The following is a 22,036-nucleotide window of genomic DNA, read 5'->3' as shown; positions in this document are numbered from 1 at the left end:
CCATATAACCGTAAATAAAATGTGTTGAGTGCGTCGTTAAATAAAACATGGTTTTCTTTCTAAAATCACGTGAATTGCATGTAATTTCTATTGGACTCCCCAAGTTTAAGTTAAACTTATTTTCATAAATATTCAAAACGTTCCACAAATACAGTAGTTGTTTATAGTCAGAATCAACCATTCTTCGTTTTATTAATCAAATGTCGACCCATCGTGGCTCAAGGAAATTAACTAAAACTGAATACGGATAATCTGCAAGAACTAATAATTATCTACAATTGAAGCCACTAGGCTACAAATTATAAAATGACCTTGTTTGGACATGTTCATAACATTATACTATCCAAATGTGTAATCACTTGCCATTCATAAGTCACAAACTGTAAATAAAGAAGTATTAATAAAAATATGTGTACATATATAAAGCTAGGCCCGTAGCATGGGGGCTTCCTGTCTTGGACAGAGAGGCCGGCCAAGGCCGGCAACTGTGCCCACGACAGGCGTGCGCTACAACAGCTTGCTCTGAACGTGCACGTAAAACCCTTTGACCTTTGACCTTTGACCTTTGACCATGGGGGCTGGCCAGGGGGGGGGGCGCCCCCCCCCCCCAATAATTTTGGCTTTTTTTAACCTTTGAATAAATAACCTTTGAATCACGCCCCCGGCCCCGCCCAAATACCTCGCGCTCGTTCAATTGAGCCCCCCAATAATGTCCACCATGCTACGGGCCTGAAAGCTATTATACGCTGAAGGGTATTTGAATAAGAGCAGAGGTGACACAATCCGTTAGCCATAAACATTCTAAGGGAGATTACTCCATCTGTTTAACGTTTGAGCCAGGAGAAGTGGATTTTGTCTCCATGAAAGTTGTGTTGTGCCAAATCAGAGCTTCGTGGAAAGGTCGAAATCAAAGTTCACAGAGTAGAGGTAGCTGCTCTGATTGGTAGTGACATTGATATAATACTAGTACCACTTGCCAATGAATTAATACACTATTATTAGTACAGACTAGAGGTGCATGGTATCCCCAGAAAGTGGAACAACGATGTTCAGCTAATACTAATAAAATCATTCAATAAATCAATTTCTTGTGAACCTTCTTTACCACCATTGCATTTGCGTTATTATTTACATAACTGTAAACATAATGAGTTTCGCGACTTGAAATTGTAGTTATGGCCAGTGACTCCAATTATGAATGACACAATTGTTACCGTGATCAAATTCGTATCTCTGCACAAAGCAGTCAAAGGGATGTTTTCACAATGTCGTGACTGCTACCCTGGAGCACAACCATCTTGTTTGTGTTGTCTCTTTCAGCCCTTGGAAACGGGTTTTTTCCCTAGTGTATAGGGTTATAAGAATCATTCCTATTAGTTTCTTATTAAAATGAACCTCTTTCAAACATTTCTGGTGATGTGAGTGTGAATATTTAAAATATGTCAGCGTATAATAACTGTGCAACATAATAATTTGAATAGTATGCATAGTTAGCATAACATTTAAACTTCTCCCTTTTTATAATTTACGGCTACACGGAGTAAATGCTACTTGAGGTACAATATCAGACATACACTTCCGGGTTTTTTTGTTGTTTTTTTCGAAAGACACAGTCGTCCAACCGGAACAGGAAGTTCCTCGTCGACACAAAACGTACTAAAAGACGAACATTATCACAAATCTGTACTTGATAACGTTGTCAGACTTTAGGGCGAAGCTGTAATCACGGTTTACGTGGATGTCGAGTTTGTTTCAAATGGGATGTCGCTCCTCACGGTAATTCCATTCTCCTCCACAATACTCAGCATCTCTGGTGTTACACTGTAAATTTCCTTCCGCTTCAACAGTGACCTGAAACAAAAATTAGTACACCGGTAACATTGCTTGCTTATATTTAGGCAGTAATGGAAATAAATGCTACAATCCGTAAATTTAAGCATCTTTTTAGAATGTTGTGTAGATGTTTAATTGTTATAAAAAAAAATTAATTTTTTCATAAGACTCCCATTATTTACAGTTTATGAATTGTCTTTCAAACCTTGCCATCTTCATGCTGTTATATTATATATGTATATATTTATTCCTCAAATGCCATCGAACGATGGCTCCGAGTGTAATCAATACAAGTTGTTTTGTTCCGTCCTGTATGATTAGGATTCAGTCATTCTACCACAAACACCAAAATTACAAGACTTCAAACAGAGCAGTCTTCGCAATTCGCTTCATCATTTATCATTCCCGACCGGACGTAAAAACTAAAGTAAATTTTTTCACATCAGCAATTTTTTTCTGCTGATGCAACTTCAGTGAAACTTTCAACGAAAAGCTTTGATATGATCGAACATGTGGTTTGCGTTCAGTAGTAGATTATCATAGCATGGTAAAAATAAAAGTGTATTTCAGTTGAAACAAACTACTGTTGTCCCAGGAGTTGTTTTTGCTGAGGCCAATTTCTGAAGTACGACAGCTAAGATGTTCACAAAAGAATGAAAAAAGAAAGAAATGTTTTATTTAACGACGCACTCAACATATTTTATTTACGGTTATATGGCGTCAGACATATGGTTAAGGACCACACAGATATTGAGAGGAAACCCGCTGTCGCCACTTCATGGGCTATTCTTTTCGATTAGCAGCAAGGGATCTTTTATATGCACCATCCCACAGACAGGATAGAAAATACCACGGCCTTTGATATACCAGTCGTGGTGCACTGGCTGTGTTCATAAAAGATGGTTATACAAACAAACTGTTCTCTGTCGCCATATCGCCCAGGGAAACCTTTGATATGCACCATCCAGAGCTAAAACAAATATACCCGTCTGTTGTGAAGTCAGTGTTCTGTATCATCTGTTAATCCAGGTCGCGACATACATATATATTAAGTGGATGAATCGTTATCAGTTTAAAATACCACAGAGTCGTCCGAGTTCGTGGGAGGGACTAAGATACTCATGGCCCGACTACTTCCACCCATTCGTCTTTCATAATGACAGAAACAAAGAGCAACCGATTTAAAGTGTGTGATAATGCATCCAGGAGCTTATAGCCTTCCGTTAATCATTATTCATGATTATGGTGGCATCACTAGTTACATTTTCTTTTCGACGTGCCTGTATCATGGAAGCATAGGAATGGTTTTAATAATGGTATCTGTTGCAGAAGACGATCTCACACCTCGTTAGGTTTAGATGTCAAGAGGCGGCGCTATTAAGCACATTCGTCATGTATTCAAAAGTTAACGATGACAGGTGTCATATTAATGTTACATCAATCAACATGTTTTCTAATATAACAGGTGTGTACTACACAGTGCGCAGTCTAGTACTAGGACAACCACCACCACTGACACTCATCCTCCTGATGCTAATTCTACTATATAGTCTCTCACAGTCTGTCTGTCCCCTCTATTTCTCTGTCTGTCTGTCTGTCTGTCTCTCTCTCTCTCTCTCTCTCTCTCTCTCTCTCTCTCTCTCTCTCTCTCTCTCTCTCTCTCTCTCCCCTGCTCCTTCTTTCCATCTGTCTTTCTCAATTTAATTAGAGCAACATATTATGATCCACTTTCTTTCAGAGAGTCCTTATTTGTACAGTACAATACTAATTACAAAAAACTAATACCTTCATTATTATTTATCATTCCAAGGTTTTTGTGACGGTACATGTTTTAGAAGGCCGTGTGCAGTTCCAAATGCACGTAGTCCAGGTGGGCAACTTGTTACGTGATACCTTTGCGCGACGGTCGTCGAGCTGTCCTTCTAATACACACCTAGCCCAGGTGCGGAGCCATGTGGCCAGTAGTTACGTAATACCTCCGCGAGTGCGGTTTTTACAACCGTGATTTGGCGACTTGGCGTCATTGAGTCTGGCGATCTAAGAGAAAGATATGCCGTCTTGGTCGCTGTGGAAATTCAGATGATACGTGAGATACCGCCTTGTGCCCCCAGGCGATATTCGCTGTCTCTGAGAGTTTTGAATAAATAGCTAGGGTTTTAGAGATATCGGGGAGAAACATAGGAAGGCTTCCAGGGAACGTTCGTCCGTTTGGACTTGGTAAATATCATTTCTGCTCTGTTGTATAACCGTGATGTGATTGATGTGACTTTAAATATTTTAATACTGTATTATACCAATATTATTTAGACGGTGCTGCCGGTCATCTGACGCAGTAATCTGTAGGCTCACTGTCCTAAATAATTATAAAAAGCTTAACCAGTCATCCTAGAGGACCTAGGTAAACTGTAGGTTATTGTCTTTATTGTGATAGGTACCAGTATTAATTCTGTGTTACAAGGTTACTGAATGAGTAAGTAAGGGTTAATTAAAAATTAACCAGTTATGAATAGAGTTGTAATTCCTTTATTAATTAAGTTCCCCTGGAAGCGTTTCTCCATTATCACACGTGTGTGTGTGTTAGCGTTTCTCAATTATCACACGTGTGGGTGTTGTGTCACAGTGAAGTGATTAGCATATTGTGTTAACTAGACACCTAGAGATTAACTAATTAAGTGATCAGTTCTGGGTTGTTATTCTTTGTTGCGGCAGTACATTTGTCAGCGTAGGTTAATACAGATTCCAAAGTGTATTGTGTTTTTGTTGTGTTTTCTAGTGAACTAAACGTGCTATAATAATATATACTTTATATAAGATCGTATCTCTGACCATACCTAGACGAGCCACCAGCGGGTATATCTGCCTGTTACAGGGAGATCTAATAGATATACAGTTAGGAGATATTTGGACAATCGTGTTTCATTCAGTTACGGGTATTATAGGATCCCCGTGACAGTTTTATATGTAAAATAGGCCTACTCACTTTTGTCTGTTGAAAAATATCAAATATCCTATAATTGCTGCTAGAGCCACTCCGCCTAAAACACAGCCCAGGATAATTTTCCAGTCATTCATCTCAGGAATTAGAAACGGAGAACCTAATGTTGGTGAAAATGATGGCGGATCCAGTGTGGTTGCATCGGTAGAAACTGTCGTCTGCTTCTTAAGAGTATGCAGACGAGGTGGTGGCGTCATTTCCGGCGTTAGTTGTTGGGTACTAGTTGAGAGAGTTATCTCTGTTGTTAACTTTGAATGATGTGAAGAGATCGAAGAAGATTCAAAAGTCGAAATCACCGCTGTTGATCTGTTGATCGCAGTAGTTGTTTCAGTGGTAGAAGATATTGCGTGTTTTGTTGACACCGATGTCGTTAAGTCCGATGTATTTTCGGAACTGAGAGTTGTCGTACTTGACTGTGCTGATGAAGAATCAGTCGTTAATCCAAAGCAGTCGGCTGAAATAGGAGGTATAGTTTCCGATGCCGTACAGTCGAGTTGTGATTCTGTCGTACACTTGTTGTCGCACTGCCTTCCAGTATACAGCATTCCACAGTCAAATCGGAACACGACTTCCAAACTGCAAAGTACATAAAAAGTTTAGGCCATATCGCTTTCAGCAATGAGTTGCCTTATTTTTCCTTTTTAGATCCATGCGCTAAAGATTTTTTTCACTTAACAAATTGTCCTGTGTGATATTATAATACGTAATTTAGAAAAAGATTGGGAAAAAGATGAAACATCCACCATTTATCAACCAAAACTAACGATTTAAATATATTAAAGAAGACGCTTAAACATCAATAGATTTTTCTTCTGGACGGAGAGGGTGGAGAAACATGCATGCATGGTTCCACAAAATGAACCTTTAATAATCTGAATTACTCGAGTCACGTAAGGGATAGCCTATGAGAGAAATCTAAGGTATATTTGAGTATACATTTATAATACTTACTCTGATTTCTTCCCCGGTCGTTCACCTTCTATTTCTTGATAGATGAAATCTGGACCGTATGCACCATCTGTGACGTCAAACCGCATGATGTCAACCAGCTGGGCATCAACACCATCAATCGCGTTGTCGTCGTGGTCGTACACTCGAACTACCACCTGAACAACTCCCTGAAATATAGCGATAAAACAGTTACATTTACTACACGGCTGGGATGTGGGTGTGGGATTCGCTTGAATGTGGGCGACTGTACTTTCTGTCTTGTGGAATTCAAGAAAAATTGTTAATGCTGTTTTGTTGGGTGTTTTTTCTTTTCTTTTGTTTTTGTTTTGTTTTGTTAGTTTTCCTTTTGTGTTATTTGTTGGTTTGTTTGTTTGTTTGTTTGATTGTTTGTTTCTGATAATCTTGATACATTTTGGGGATTGCGGTCTTCCCGCCGCCCAAACAACCTTCATAATCCTTAAAAAGATTTCATTCTTTTTTTACTCACTGGCCAAGCATCAAAGTCAAGGCTGATTGGGTTTTCTAGGTCGGTCCATCTGGAATCGGAAAACCGGATGTAGCTGGTATCGGTTATTGGTTCGTGTGCTAGCTTTCTGTTGGTAATGTTCCTCCTGAAGTCAACGAAAACATTCACGTCAGTACAATCAGTTACCGTAAGATGGAACAGAAATAATATTGGTGTTTTTCATTACGTTCTTCTAGATAACAGTCACTAAAACTGAACTTCTGTGACAGACAATGAAAGGCGTTAAGTTTTAGTAAAAAAACAAAACAGAATCAGAATCAGAAACAGAAACAGAAACAGAAACAGAAACAGAAACAGAAACAGAAACAGAAACAGAAACAAAACAAAACAAAGGAAAGCAAAACAAACAGCAAAACAAACAAACAATCAATATCCCTATTTAGAACATTCGGTGTAGTAGTCAGGCCGTCAGGTGTGAGTCTCAGTAGGTACTGGGTTCGTAGCCCATGATCAGCTGAACCTTCAGAACGTGCACAAGTCGGTGGGAAGGAGTGATGCCAATATGTCTCACTATTCACCCATATTGTGTTTTTGTTTTCTTTCCTTTCTCTCATTTGAATTTCAGCTCACTTGTTGTCGCTCTGTTTCGTGCTGGGGTGTCGTTAAAAGTCCATTCATACATCCATTCATTCATTTCGCTCTGGCTGCTTGTTTTGATTTTGATTGCCATCTTCACATCCCAACATCCCAGTTCCTGTATCCAACCGCGACAGTTTCCTGACTCTTGTAGCCATCCATACCACACGCCTGTCAGTTGGCATCACGTTTTGTTGTGCATTTAGTCTGACCACTTCGCAGGTTAGTTTTGTCATTGTTAAGTTAAAGCTTTTTTTAACGACACCACTAGAGTACATTGATTAATTAATTATCAGGTACTGGATATCAAACATTTGATAATTCTGACACCTAATAATCAAAGGAAACCCGCTACATTTTTCTATTACAAGCAAGGGATCTTTTATATGCCCTTTACCATACATAGGACAGCACAAACAAGGCATTTGATATACCAGTCGTAGGGCACTGGTTAGAACGGGCGAAAACATAATAATTCCGCTGAGACGCCTGTAACCCCCTATTATACACCCTGCTACTGGACATCATTTATTGTGGGCAGGTATTTTAATGTTAATTGGATTGTAAGCATGAAAGCAAATTAGCATGAACATTCGGTGACAAGTTCAAGTTCTTTTATTGCTTTAAGTTGTTCAACTTATCAGCATTATAACAATGAACAAACATTAATATATACAATAGTGCGGAACAATGGTGGAGAGTGACTTACATATATACATATATACACACACATACCCACACACACACACACACACGCAGACACAAATACACACCCAAACACACAAACACACATATATAATAGAAAAAACAAAACAGAATAAAGATAAGTTATTTTACAGGTTATCCTCAGCGGCTAGGGTAATGATAAAATGAGAACATATTAGTTTATTTCCAATAATAGTTGATCCCTAGTTCTGTTTGCTTGTAATAAATATTTTCCTAGGTTGTTTATCTCTTTATTGTTTCCGGTTGATAAGAGTTGTATTAATTTCAAAGTACTGGGATGCTTAAAGTAGTATTTTTTAATGAATTTCTTTCTTAAAGTTTCGTATCTTGGACATTGAAGGATAAAATGAAATTCGTCCTCAATCTCATTACAGTTACATAAAGTACATATTCTTTGTGCCCTTTCGATATTTTTATACCTACCAGACTCAATATTTAATTTATGTGCACAAATTCTCATTTTTGTTATTTGTCTTAAATTGCGAGATTCTATTGGTTTTGTAAGGTAGGTTTGTAAAGTAAATCCATTTAATAATAAGTGCTGATATAGCAATCCCTTTGGCGATGTCCTTATTGTACTATAGGCATTTTGCTTAAAAACATCATATACTCGTTCTTTTATTATGACATAAAAACTAGAATTGATATTGGTCGAGTCCCACATATAACTTAGCCCAAGCGTATCTAGTTCTTGTTTAATGTTCGTTAACCAGGTATCTCCGTACTGATACATTTCCTCATATATAGCTTTTAAGATACAGTTACTGGTACTACTAAGCTTTATCCAATATTTAAAAATTCTAAGTTTTCTGATAATTGCTAAAGGATATCGCCCTAATTCGTTATAAACAAAATAATTGCATGTTCTTTTATGCACACCCAATACTTTTTTACAAGATATTCTACAATCTCGTAATCTTGGTTTGAGTTTGTTTTTGCGAGTGTTTTTTTGTGGTACACCCGTGGATGTATAATGTGAAGGTATTGAATATAATTATACCAACCCATCTAAGGTAAAGACGGAAACTTGAAATGTTAGGTCGCAAAACGTTTCACATTTTAGTTCCAGACCTCCATCTCCATCACAACAGTTGTCATGGTAATCTCGATTTGCTTCATTGTTGTAAGTAAGAAACCCTATGTATAGGTGGCCAATGGATGATCCACATTCAAACTGCAAAGGATAATATATACATTCAAGTCTATATTGGCCAGTCAACTATTCTATTGAATATCTATTTAATAGTAAGTGGTCTTTATATGCTAAAGTCCGCTGAATAAATGCTTTTGTCTGTGATAGCAGATTTTACATTTCTAAACAATTTACGAAAATTAATTTATAAATATGGATGTTAGTTTTGTTGTTTATTGATATTATGTAATTGAGGGTATATAGTACTTTTTAACAAATGTAATTTTAACCTTTACCCCTGCGCGTGCTGTAACCTCACCGTGGTGCAGGGGTGTAACATTCTCTTTGAGAATGGCCAATACAGCACAAATTGAAGTTTAGAGTAAACTTCAGTGTCCGTAAAATTCTGTGATATTTGTATTTGTATTTTTGCACAGTTCTTTACACTGTTTTTGTTTAAACCTTGAATTTTTATATTGATGTTGATCATCACTTTATTTATTTGCATTACCATAGTTTGACACCCAATAGCCGATGTATTTTTTCGTGCTGGGGTGTCGTTAAACATTCATTCATTCATTTTTTAACCTTTATCCAAAAAAAATATACTTCTGTGGGTGTTATTTATACCCTCTGTGAATGAATGAACGAATGAATGAATGAATGAGTGAGTGAATGACTGAATAAAAATGAATGAATGAATAAATGAATGAATGAATGAGTGAGTGAGTGTGACGGTACATGCTCATAAATTTGTTTCGCCTGTGGCGATTTTAATTGTGTTAGAGGGCCGTGTGCAGTTCATTGCACGTAGCCCAGGTGGGCAACTTGTTACGTAATACTTCGCGCGATCGGGCATTCCAATATGCACTTAGTCCAGCTGTGGAAGCCATGTGGCGAGTAGTTACGTAATACCTCTGCGAGTGCGGTTTCGACGACCGTGATTTGGCGACGATGGCGTCAGTAAGTCTGACGATCAGAGAGAAATAATACCGCTTGGTCGCGGTGGAAAATATCAGATGATAGGGGGAGGTACCGCCTTGTACCCCCAGGCGAATTCTGATTTTATAATAAATAGCTAGTTTTTAGAGATATCGAGGGGAACCAAAAAGGAACGCTTCCCGGGAACGTAGTCCGTCAGGACTGGTAAATATTTTATTTCTGCTCTGTGTATAACCTTGATGTGATTGATGTGACTTTTAATATTTTAATACTGTATTATACCAATATTCTTTAGACAGTGTCTTCGGTCATCTGACGAAGTAAATCGTAGACTTTTTGTTCTAACATTATATGAGTATTTGGTAATATAAAGCTTAGCCAGTCATCCTAGAAGACCTAGGTAAACTGTAGGTTATTGTCTTTATTGTGATAGGTACCAGTATTAATTCTGTGTTACAAGGTTACTGAATGAGTAGTTAAGGGTTAATTAAAAATTAACCAGTTAGGAATAGAGCTGTAATTCCTTTATTAATTAAGTTCCCCTGGAAGCGTTTCTCAATTATCACACGTTACTGAACGAGTAGTAAGGGTTAATTAAAAATTAACCAGTTAGGAATAGAGTGGTAATTCCTTTATTAATTAACTTATCCTGGAAGCGTCTCAATTATCACACGTGTGGGTGTTGTGTCACGGTGAAGTGATTCGCATATTGTGTAACTAGACACCTAGAGATTAACTAATTAAGTGATCAGTTCTGGGTTGTTATTATTGTTGTTATTAATTAACTACTACGGCTGTACATTTGTCAGCGTAGGTTAATACAGATTCCAAAGTGTATTGTGTTTTTGTTGTGTTTCTAGTGAACTAAAGTGCTATAATAATATATACTTTATATAAGATCGTATCTCTGATCATACCTAGAGACGAGCCATACTAGGGTTTAACTGCCTGTTACAGAGAGATCTAATAGATATACAGTTAGGAGAGATATTTTGATAATCGTGTTTTATTCAGTTACGGGAATTATAGAATCCCCGTGACAGTGAGTGTGTTAATGACTGAATGAATGAATGACAATAAATGAATGAATAAATGAATGAGTGAGTGACAATAACAAATGAATGAATGAGTGAATGAGTGAGTGTGTGAGTGAATGAGTGAATGAATGAATGAATGAATGAATGAATGAATGAATGAATGACGACACCCCAGTCCAGTGAAGCAAAATTGACAATTGATTGTAAAACAACAGTGGGCCTATAAATGTAAATTAGTCTGTGTACATTTCACGTTTTGTTCGTTCCTTGATAATGACCTTGATTTCAGATGGAAACCGGCGTCGTGGTTAGGCCATCGGTCTACAGGCTTGTAGGTACTGGGTTCGAATCCCAGTCGAGGCATGGAATTTTTAATCCTGAGTGAGTGCTCCGCAAGGCTCAATGGGTAGGTGTAAACCAATTGCACCGACCAGTGATCCATAACTGGTTCAACAAAGGCCATGGTTTGTGCTATCCTGCCTGTGGGAAGCGCAAATAAAAGATCCCTTGCTGCCTGTTGTAAAAGAGTAGCCTATGTGGCGACAGCGGGTTTCCTCTAAAAACAGTGTCAGAATGACCATATGTTTGACGTCCAATAGCCGATGATAAGATAAAAAATCAATGTGCTCTAGTGGCGTCGTTAAATAAAACAAACTTTTTTTTCAGATGGAAACACATGCCCCATGTCCATTGTGATAAATAAAAGTATTTTTAAGGGTGCATGTCTCCCGCCTCGAATACAAACAGATCCTTATTGCCTAAAAGTAATACGCGTACTGTACATCAAATATATTTAATTGCGTTTCTCTGCTTGGAAAACATACACAGCCGGTGTTTTTCTCTGTAAACATTTTTCTTCGCTGTTGTCCCGGAAGAGATAACTTACTACTTCCAGGTGTGGTAGTAAAGTTAAACTTGCGATAAGCATCCACCCATGGGAGTATCAAAAGTAGCACATAGAGAAAGGTCCCTAAACTCGTTTGCTCATCTTGCAACACCATGGTATTTCTTGATGAAATCTAGTGCCTTACTTAAAATACATGTAGGCTACTGATTGTTGTTTTTACACCTGGCCACGTGAAGTTTATTCTGTCGATAACTTGACTAGCCCCCTATAAAATATCGTGTTTAACTTCCCTTCAAACCTATTATCTTAAGGATTAAAAAAATTTCCACGTCTTAAATAAACATACAAACCATTGGTTAGTATTGTTTCCCTTAATTAATGCAGAATATGGATGTTTTTCTGCAAAGATATTATAATATTTGAGCTGATATGATTTCAACTCGATTTGTAATAGTTTTTGTGTGCATACGTCTAGTGTTATGTACCTAGAATATAAACTCAATTGTCGTGATATAGAGCGTCCATGAGAGAGAGAGAGAGAGAGAGAGAGAGAGAGAGAGAGAGAGAGAGAGAGAGAGAGAGAGAGAGAGAGAGAGAGAGAGAGAGAGAGAGAGAGAGAGAGAGAGAGAGTACTCATTTGAATAAAAATTAATGCGTTACCTAACACTGTTCGGTATACTCCCACCCTCTGTAACACCACAGAGCATCTGAACCTACATCACCCACCAGCTCGGGCGTAACACAATATTTGAATGGCTCCTAACACGAATATATATAAAACACTAACACATATTAAGAAATATAAAAAAAAACAAATTAAAAGAGGGAAAAAGGGGTACCTGAATGTTTTTAGGGGGAACGGATTCACTAACACCCCCCCCCCCCCCCCCCACCACCACCACTCCTCCACCATTGGACCCACCTCTGTACGTAACACATAAAATGTTTCCAACAGATAAATCATAACTTATTAACAGTGAGTCTTGTAAAACAGTAAATAATTTATGACGAACAAAACACAAATCGAGCATACCTGTGATATAATACACATAAGACCAAGTATCCAAATTCCGGTTTTCTCCATTATTAGCTTTACCTGAGATAGAAATTTCGTTACAGTCTGGTTTCCCAGATGATGTGTATTTTCAAAGTAACATGACGGCTGACCAGACCATGAGAAAATAGTTTCAAACACATCATTCGTTATCAGTTGACCTACAGTCAGCTTCATCTCCTGGTGACCAAAACTTGTCCAGAATTCCAACTTTCTGTCAACAAGTAAATTGAAAGAATCTATTACCGAGAGATGGGTTTCAGTTTGAAGAATAATGAAATAAACTGGAAATAGTGGTTGTACAAATAGAATAGCCGTCTGGGTGGGAATTGCCGTGAGGTCAGTCAACCTATCATCCAACTTTTAAAAAGAAATAGTGAAGTAAACTGTCTCAGACTATATAATACGCTATATAGTCTGTGGCGTAGCGTGGGTTGCCAGCGCCCGGGGCAAGGCAAGTATTGCGCCCCCTAACCAATAGACCGTTAGCACTCCCCGAGTCCCTTCCACCGATCTAGAATTTTGCACCATGGGCGACCGCCCCGGTAGCCCCGCTAGCCCCGCCCATGCTACGCCATTGTATATAATAATATAATTAATTTAAGATCGGCGATTCAAAAAGTAAAAATTCAAATGGAGATAGCATCGACGCTGAATGTAGCTAGTTCTTCTTCCGTTGCAAATCCGTTGCAAATGCATGCCATCCACCCTACCCTACCCTACAAGAATAAATAAATAACGACTGGTATATCAAAGGCCGTGGTATATGCTATCCTGTCTGTGGGGTGGTGCATATAAAAGATCCCTTGCTACTAATGGAAACAAATGTTGCGTGTTTCCTCTCTAAGACTTTATGTCAGACATCCAATAGCTGATGATTAATAAATCAATGTGCTCTTGCGGTGTCGTTAAAGAAAAACAACAACCCAAAACCCGCCTGACAACAGGGCCGTATGTTAGCCCGAGTAGGCCTACTATGTATATGAATATTGCGCAGTCTGTATCTACCAAACGGTAGTTAAAGATTCCCGCTCTAATATTTATTTACAAATGATTTACAAAAGACATTTTGTAGGAGAATGGGACGGACTACAGATAATTTTCTCAAAATTAGTAGATTTTCTAGACTAGTTGTTACAAATCATGGTTATCAACAAGAACAAACAAAATCATGGTCTGACACCTCTTCTGAAAAACGAAAAAAGGGTACATAACTCTAATTGTGGTAATAAAAGTTTATTTAACTTGGGAAAAACTGCTGAAACCTGAAAGGGTTTTTGGAAGACATATTGCTTCTATCCACAAGGCGACGTTGTAAGAAATACATTTTCTGTTAAAATTTAACTTCAACTAAGCTAAACTCTAGTTGTCGCTGTGCTTAAGCCCATATTACACTGGAAATTATCATTCAGAAAGTCTGTTTGGCTCCATTTTTTGAATTGCCGAAATTTAAAGGTACAGTATCATACTTTGTATGTGTAATATTTGGCTATTTTGTTTTAAACATCTATTTGCTCTAAAGTGGTCAATGATCGTGGCATGTGCTTTCCTATCTGCAAAAGTGCATATAAAATATCCCTTGCTACATTAGGAAAAATGTAGCAGGTTTCCTGTGAGTGCCAGAATGACCAAATGTTTGACATTCAGTTGCCGATGATTAATTAATCAATGTGCTCTAGTGGTTTCTTTCAGCAAAACAAACTTTAACTTGATCTATTTGCTATATATAAAAAAATTAATAAATTGATCACAAATATACACTGCATGTAATTGATTAGTCAGTAGAGACAGAAGTGAGTTTCTTGTTTAGAATATTAGTGTCTGTATACTTGGGTTCTTTCTGGTTGTAGTAGCTGAAACAAGACTTTGCCTGTGAATAATTTTGTACTTACGAAGCAATATGTGTTAGGAAATAAACTGGAGTTTGGGCTAGTACAAACATTAAGTTGACCAGAAGCAGATTGGATATACAGTGACAGATAATAGATATTCTAAACAAGAAATGTATTGAATGTGCAATTTTAATCATAAACGCTCTGTTGGTAAAAAAAAACCCCAAAACCAACTCTTTTTTTTTATTATTGTCATTCGATTTGAACCTGTCATTAATGAAAATATGCCTGTCACCAAAAGTTGAAATAATGTTACTACTGGCCTTTATTAATCATGTACTGTTACATATACCCATAGAACTACTTTACATAATGCAGTGACACCCATCTAAACAGTACATCCATGGGCCAAATTGAGTCCAGTGTAAAAAAAAAGAAAAAAAGTGTGATTTACAGGTAGTACTAAACCAAATAACTTCCGGCTGGGTCAAAGTTCGAGGTGCAACTAACTTTTAATAGAGAAGTAAACACCACAAGTCCTGTGATTGGTTATAAATGTGAGTGTGTTGGTTGTAAAAAAAATAGTTTCATCTGGGCTTAAAATGTATGTAATTTTATTTCATCTAGTACCACTGTGTCAAGTAGCCTTGTGCTTGGAACATGTATGGGGTACCTGTAAAAAAAAGTACTCAAATTTTGTGTGGAACTAGGGTAGTCATAGACGCTACCCGTTATCTCAGAAATGAGCAGCTTGACACCCACTTTTTTGTGATTCACTTTAAGGGTGAGGGGTGGTAGTATTTATATCCGTGGCGTTTATGTCGATTGATACGTTGCAGGTAGGAGTTTTAGCCACATATGTTACTATTGTCGTCTATGGAATTTGATTTGGTAGTATACACCCTATAGGGGTTTAGATTGAGGTAAAAGTCTGTGTTGTGTTCTGTTTACTATTAAATATATAGAAAAAATAATGAAACTGGCAAATAACTACAATCTAATGTGGATAAAATAATGCAATTTATTTAAGCACTTGGGTGTGCCATTTCGTTCATGAATAATCAAACATGTTGACATTTTGTCAGACTTTTGGACATGCTTCAAGTTCATTTGGAAATGAAATACAGTTGATATCTTTACATGAAGTCAAGTTGAAAAATCTATTTGGTCAAATATATGTTTTAAAATATTACAACTGCAAAATGAAACTCATGACCGCCCGGTCACTGCCATGACATCAGGCCAACAAAATGTCAACAAATTCCAACAAAGCTGCTAATAAATGTATTAAATAATGTGTACTTTAGTTATTTCAAAACAAAGGTATGTTTCTATTTAATTGACATAAATCAGAACTGTAACACGAGCTAAGGTACTATTGATAAATATAGACTGACAGCTAACACGGAGCATGCTCATATTGCACTATACCGGTCTAATGGGCCGATGTAAATAATGACAGCTACCTGTGGTACTGTGTGATTTAGAAATACAACTTACATTAAATAAACACAATAACACAAAATTATTTGTCCACTGCTGTTCAGTTTAGAAGGGTACATTATCATGTAAAGATGTGTGATCAGTCTTGGTTTGATCCCCATCAGTAGACCCATTGGGCTATTTCTCATTGCAGCAACTGTTCCACAACTGGTATAACAAAGTTTGTTTTGTTTAATAATACTCTACAGCACATTGATTTATTAATCATCAGCTATTGGATGTCAAACATTTGGTAAATCTGACATACAGTGTTAGAGAGGAAACCCACTACATTTTTTCATTAGTAGCAAGGGATCTTTTATATGCACCATCCCATAGACAGGATATTTATTTCATTTCGATTTATTTTCGTGCTTATATCCAATTAAGGTTCAAGCACACTGTCCTGGGCACACACCTCAGCTATCTGAGCCATCTGTCCAGGACAGTGTTAGTTGTTAGTGGTTAGTGACAGGATAGCACATACCATGGTCTTTGATGTACCAGTCGTGGTGCACTGGCTGGAGCGAGAAATAACCTCAATGGGCCCACCGATGGGGATCAATCCGAGACTGACCACGCTTCAAGTGAGTGCTTTACCACTGTATTCTATCCTGTTTGCGGTATGATGTATATACAAGATTCCTTGTAGCTATTTAATAAGAAAAACTCATGGAGTGGCACATTATCTTATCTATATGGTCCTTAACCATTTCTATGATGCTGTATAACCATAGATGAAAATGTGTTGAGTGCATTGTTAAATAAAATATTTCTTTCTTTTCTTTCTTTGTATAGGCAATTTTGATTGATGTAAATACCATTACAAGGCTGAGTCTGCAGGCGTCAATAGCATGTATCAGCAAATGTTATAAAAAGACTGAGTGTGTAGGAAAGGCATTTAAAGTTAAAGGTAAGCAATTTTGTTTACATGGGATATTCTTATAATGTTTATATCAAGTTTTTACCCCTGTAATTTTATTAATGTTAAGACAGCTTTAATAGTACATTTTTCTCCATTTGAAGAAACATAACTGCACTAAAGTTGTATACTGTCTGTCACAAGGCAATGAGGTACTGCATTGATGTTTGTTTGTTTTGCGTAACAACACCAGTAGAGCACATTGATTAATTAATCATCGACTATTGAATGTCAAAGATTGGTAATTCTGACATATATAGTTGTAGGGAGGAAACCTGCTACATTTTTTCATTAGGTCAGGTCAGGTCATAGGGTTTAACGTGCACATTTAGAACAAGCTATTGTAGAGCACCCATAAGAATGTAAATTAATACTCTAATTCCCTTCCAGTTGAAAAGTTAAAGTTTGTTTTGTTTAACAACACCACTAGAGCACATTGGCTGTTGGATACATGTATAACCTTTGGTAATTTTAATATATAGTCTTAGAGAGGAAACCCGCTACCTTTTTCTATTAGTAGCAAGGGATCTTTTATATGCACCATCCCACAGATAGGATAGCACATTCCACAACCTTTAATATGCCAGTTCTGGTGCACTGGCTAGAACGAGAAATGCCAAATGGGCCTACCAACGGGGATCGATCCCAGACCAAACGTGCATCAAGCATTGGATCTTTTATATGCACCATCCCACAGACAGAATTTGCACATACCACGGCCTTTGATATACCAGTTGTGGTGCACTGATGATAGGGATCGATCCTAGTCTGACCATGCATCAAGCGAGTGCTTTACCACTGGGCTACATCCAGTGCCTGCCCTCTCTAGTTGAAGGCATCTTCCAATGCCTATATATGTATAGCATTAAAAGGGAAAAATATTTCAAAAGTTTAGGTTAGCAGAAGTTGGTTTACATGATTTGTAGTAACCGAAACATCAGTTATGCAAATTATATTTGCGTAACAAAATTAATTACTTTGAACTTGCATTGAAGTTACATTTTTATGACATTTTTACAGCATTTTTATGACAGTAGTTTATTCCAGCTGCTAAGTTGTAAGCTTAAGCAAAATAAAATAAAAATTATTATAATTTTTTTTTAATTTATCATTAAAGAACATTTCTTTGATGATTGTTAAAGTGACTTTAAGAATGTATGACAGTTTACCACATAACCGATTTGTAGTTCACATGAATTTAAAGTTGTTTTCTTGACACATGAACAGAACGATTGTTCATGTGCAATGTATATCACATTATGCCCTGTACTAATCTACCAAATCAACAAAGGATTTTCACAGATCCTTAAGTCGTAACGTCTTAACCCAGGAGCCCCTGACAAAATGTGCGTTTCACAGCTTTAACAGGTGTAATTATTAATCCATTTGTTGTTTCGGGTACACAGTTGACGGGAGAGGTCAGCTATTCTGTGGGTGTATATATATCCATGTGTTTGTGTAATTCCATACAATGGAGCTTTTATCTGTGTTAGTGTGCCACTCTCCATGTGAGTTCCGTTCAATGGATGGGGCTTATCGGTGATCGCTGTTTGTTTACATGTGGACCACACTATGGCTACACATGCAGTATACCTGGATTTTACCTGTCTTTATACCTGTCTCCTTACTTGTTATCAGGCTTTGATGTGAAGTACGTCTGCATATAGGCGCAGGTGAGATTTGTGCACTTGTAAGTTGATTGTACTTTATAAATTTATATCTGAACACAAACATTGTTTTGCTTTAGTGGAGTGGGATGTAGCCTAGTGGTAAAACACTCACTTGATATGTCTAGGATCGATTCCCGTCAGTGGACCCATTGGACTATTTCTTGTTCCAGCCAATGCACCACAACTGGTATATCAAAGACTGTGGTATGTGCTATCCTGTCTGTGGGATGGTTCATATAAAAGATTCCCAGCTGCTAATAGAAAAGTGTAAGACTATATATGTCAGAATTACCAAATGTTTGACATATAATAGCCGATGATTAATAAATCTGTGTTCTAGTGGTGTCGTTAAACAAAACAAACTTTAACTTCTGATAGCCGATGATTAATAAATCTGTGTTCTAGTGGTGTCGTTAAACAAAACAAACTTTAACAGCTGATAGCCGATGATTAATAAATCTGTGTTCTAGTGGTGTCGTTAAATAAAACAAATTTTAACTTCTGATAGCCGATGATTAATAAATCTGTGCTCTAGTGGTGTCGTTAAACAAAACAAACTTTAACTTTAACTGTTGTTTTGCATTATGGAACAGATAAAAACTATCAGTTACACAATTATTTCATAATAAACACTGTTTAGGCATTGAATTTGTGGGATTTTTTTTTTTTTTTAGGGGGATTTCACTATATGTAATATAGATATTTTGTGACTCCATCCTATACTCTTACATTTTTTATCGAAAATCAGGGATTCTATGAAGCATGGAATATTGCTAAAATTTACTACCTGCTATTGCAGCAATACATATTGGTATTATGCAGTAATTACATTAATGTAAAAAGTCCCAATCTGAATGTAAATGTTCCCAATTTTGTTAACATTTCTTAATATATACATATAAACAAATACTAGTCAAAATCATTTAAATAAATAAATTTACACGTATATTTTTGTTATGAGATGTATGAAAACATTTCCCAATGTTTGTTTTGTTTAATGACACCACTGGAGCCGTGGCCAATTGCAGGGGTTGTGATGGTGATTTATTAATCATTGGCTATTGGATGTCAAACATTTGGTAATTCTGACTTGTAGTCATCAAAGGTAACCTGCTACATTTTTCCTGATGCAGCAAGGGATCTTTTATATGCACTTTCCCACAGACAGGAAAGTCACAGCCTTTGACCAGTTGTGGTGCACTGGCTGGAGTGAGAAAAAATCCAATCAGTTGAATGGAAGAAAGGAAGGAAACGTTTTATTTAACAACACATTCAACACATTTTATTTACGGTTATATGGCGACATATGGTGAAGGACCACACAGATATTGAGAGAGGAAACCCACTGTCACCACTTCATGGGCTACTCTTTTTGATTAGCAGCAAGGGATGTTTTATATGCACCATCCCACAGACAGGGTAGTACATACCACAGCCGTTGATATGCCAGTCGTGATGCACTGGCTACAATCAGTTGAATGGATTAACAGAGTTGGTTCGATCTTGCAACACAAGCACTTCAAGCGAGCACTCAACCGACTGAACTAAATCCTGTCCCACATTCTCCAAAGCTACATGTATGTCATTTTTAATGCCCAATTTTTAAGTACATATTTCCAATCTGAATTTTAAAATTCCCCATTTAAAAAACATATTGCATATACTGTACCTGTCATGAATATTTCAATAAATCGATTTTTACACAATGTTTTCTTTTCTTTCTTTTTTTCCTTTTTCTTTTTTTTTTTCTTCTTAAAATGTTATTATTATTTAAATATTTTTAGATGTTTTGTTACAAGGTATATACAAGCATAAAAGTTTTCAGAGAACTCAAGAATATTTGTACTGATCAGAATTGCAGACCTAGCTGTGAATACAAATTAAGGGGAGTGATAAATTGCAGACCTAGCTGTGAATACAAATTAAGGGGAGTGATAAATTGCTCCCCTAATTTAGATTACTTTCCTTGAACTATTGGTGGCTGGACATAGCCCAGTGATAAAGCGTTCACTTAATGCTCGGTCGGTCTAGGATCGATCCCCGTTGGTGGATCTATTGGACTATTTCTTGTCCAGCCAGTGTTCCATAACTGGTGTAACAAAGGCCGTGGTATGTACTATCCTGTCTGTGGGATGGTCAGACTCGAAATACAGTGTTAGTACATGCACCGGTGCATGCTGATTTTTGCGTGTGCATGTAACTTTTAAAACTGGGTGCACGCAGTGCATGCTAATATTTTTGAAGTACTGTGTATTGCGTATACTAGTATCCTGTTGTCTACCAGATTCAGACTCAAGTTGTTGAATTTTGCGTATGCATTTCGTATTCTGTTCGCCACATGAAAACAATAACTTTTATCTTGAGGGCGCATCCATTTTGTATCCCATAATCCTACTTACAACAATGGTGCCCTTTCGGTCATTTCCGTGAAATATATTTGCGAAAATTGCCGGCAATATCTCGGTTATATCCGTGAACGGTATTAGGGAAGGTGGTCGAGACCGACTTTGGGGTATCCACGCGCATAACACAGTTGTTGTCGTCACTGACAAATTGAACTCCGCCAGATCTGTGATCAATACAAAGTACCGTAACTGCCTTGAACATTTTCGACCTCAGATATGGGCACTTGATCAGATGATTGTGAACGTGCAGGTGCGTTACTTGCGTAGTTGACTCGAAGTCAGCCAGTGATTATTTCAGTCGCAACTTCTCGTCGAATTCCGTAGGCTAATTTATATTATACCAACAGATCTTATCGAGTTAAAAAAGTTGATAACTTGCTTAATACAAAACACAAATATTCGTACGTTTTTGTAATAGGCCTATTATAGATTTCTGTAAGGCGTTTATGTTGGGTGAAATTTTCAAATTTGATCAAGAATCAGTAATAAACGCAGTTGTATAACATTCCGGTACTGTTAATAAATAAATATAGGTATTGCCGAATAATTCTGAATAGCTTCGTATAAAAAAAAACCCGAAGTTGCCTTATTTTTGGTGCATGCAGAATTTTAATGGTGCATGTAACTTTTTTTTCAGCATGCACCTGGTGCATGTAGATTTTTTTTTTCATTTCTAGCCCTGATGGTGCATATAAAAGATCCCTTGCTGCTAATCGAAAAGAATAGCCCATGAAGTGGCGACAGCGGGAGTGCGTTGTTAAATAAAACATTTTCTTTGAACTATAATGGGAATGATGGGGATTAAGAGTGATAGCTCCCCTTAAATGGTGGGGTGTGAAATTATTGATTGGTTAAGCAATACTGGACTACCAAGGGATCTTGTAACTTGATGATTGGTTAAGCAATACTAGACTACCAAGGGATCTTGTAACTTATTGATTGGTTAAGCAATACTGGACTACCAAGGGATCTTGTAACTTGATGATTGGTTAAGCAATACTGGACTACCAAGGGATCTTGTAACTTGATGATTGGTTAAGCAATACTGGACTACCAAGGGATCTTGTAACTTGATGATTGGTTAAGCAATACTGGACTACCAAGGG

General features: G+C 37.2%; 2 protein-coding genes across 5 annotated transcripts in view; one reads left to right on the top strand and one right to left on the bottom strand.

The window, feature by feature from the left end:
• Window positions 1–1,730: 1,730 nt before the first annotated feature.
• On the bottom strand, window positions 1,731–7,043 carry LOC121388795. The gene is made up of 5 exons (XM_041520301.1): window positions 6,982–7,043; window positions 6,267–6,390; window positions 5,780–5,946; window positions 4,814–5,404; window positions 1,731–1,851 (listed from the first exon to the last, which is right to left on the bottom strand). Exons 1-5 carry the CDS (start codon window positions 7,041–7,043, stop codon window positions 1,731–1,733), a joined length of 1,065 nt encoding a protein of 354 aa, XP_041376235.1.
• Window positions 7,044–13,857: 6,814 nt separating this feature from the next.
• LOC121386554 overlaps window positions 13,858–22,036 on the top strand; it is a 204,627-nt gene continuing 196,448 nt past the window's right edge. The window contains exons 1-2 of one of the 4 annotated variants that reach the window (XM_041517505.1): window positions 13,858–13,933; window positions 16,732–16,846. The gene's annotated coding sequence lies outside the window, so the exon portion shown is untranslated. Of the gene's footprint in view, window positions 14,075–16,731; window positions 16,847–18,336; window positions 18,546–22,036 lie in introns of those variants that run through there. The other 3 variants (XM_041517497.1, XM_041517513.1, XM_041517520.1) reach the window with 3 other exon arrangements.

The sequence above is a fragment of the Gigantopelta aegis genome, chromosome 2, assembly GCF_016097555.1.
Source record: "Gigantopelta aegis isolate Gae_Host chromosome 2, Gae_host_genome, whole genome shotgun sequence".
NCBI lineage: Eukaryota > Metazoa > Mollusca > Gastropoda > Neomphalida > Peltospiridae > Gigantopelta > Gigantopelta aegis.
Note: the sequence above shows the minus strand (reverse complement) of the source record. Positions and strands in the feature narration are given on the sequence as shown.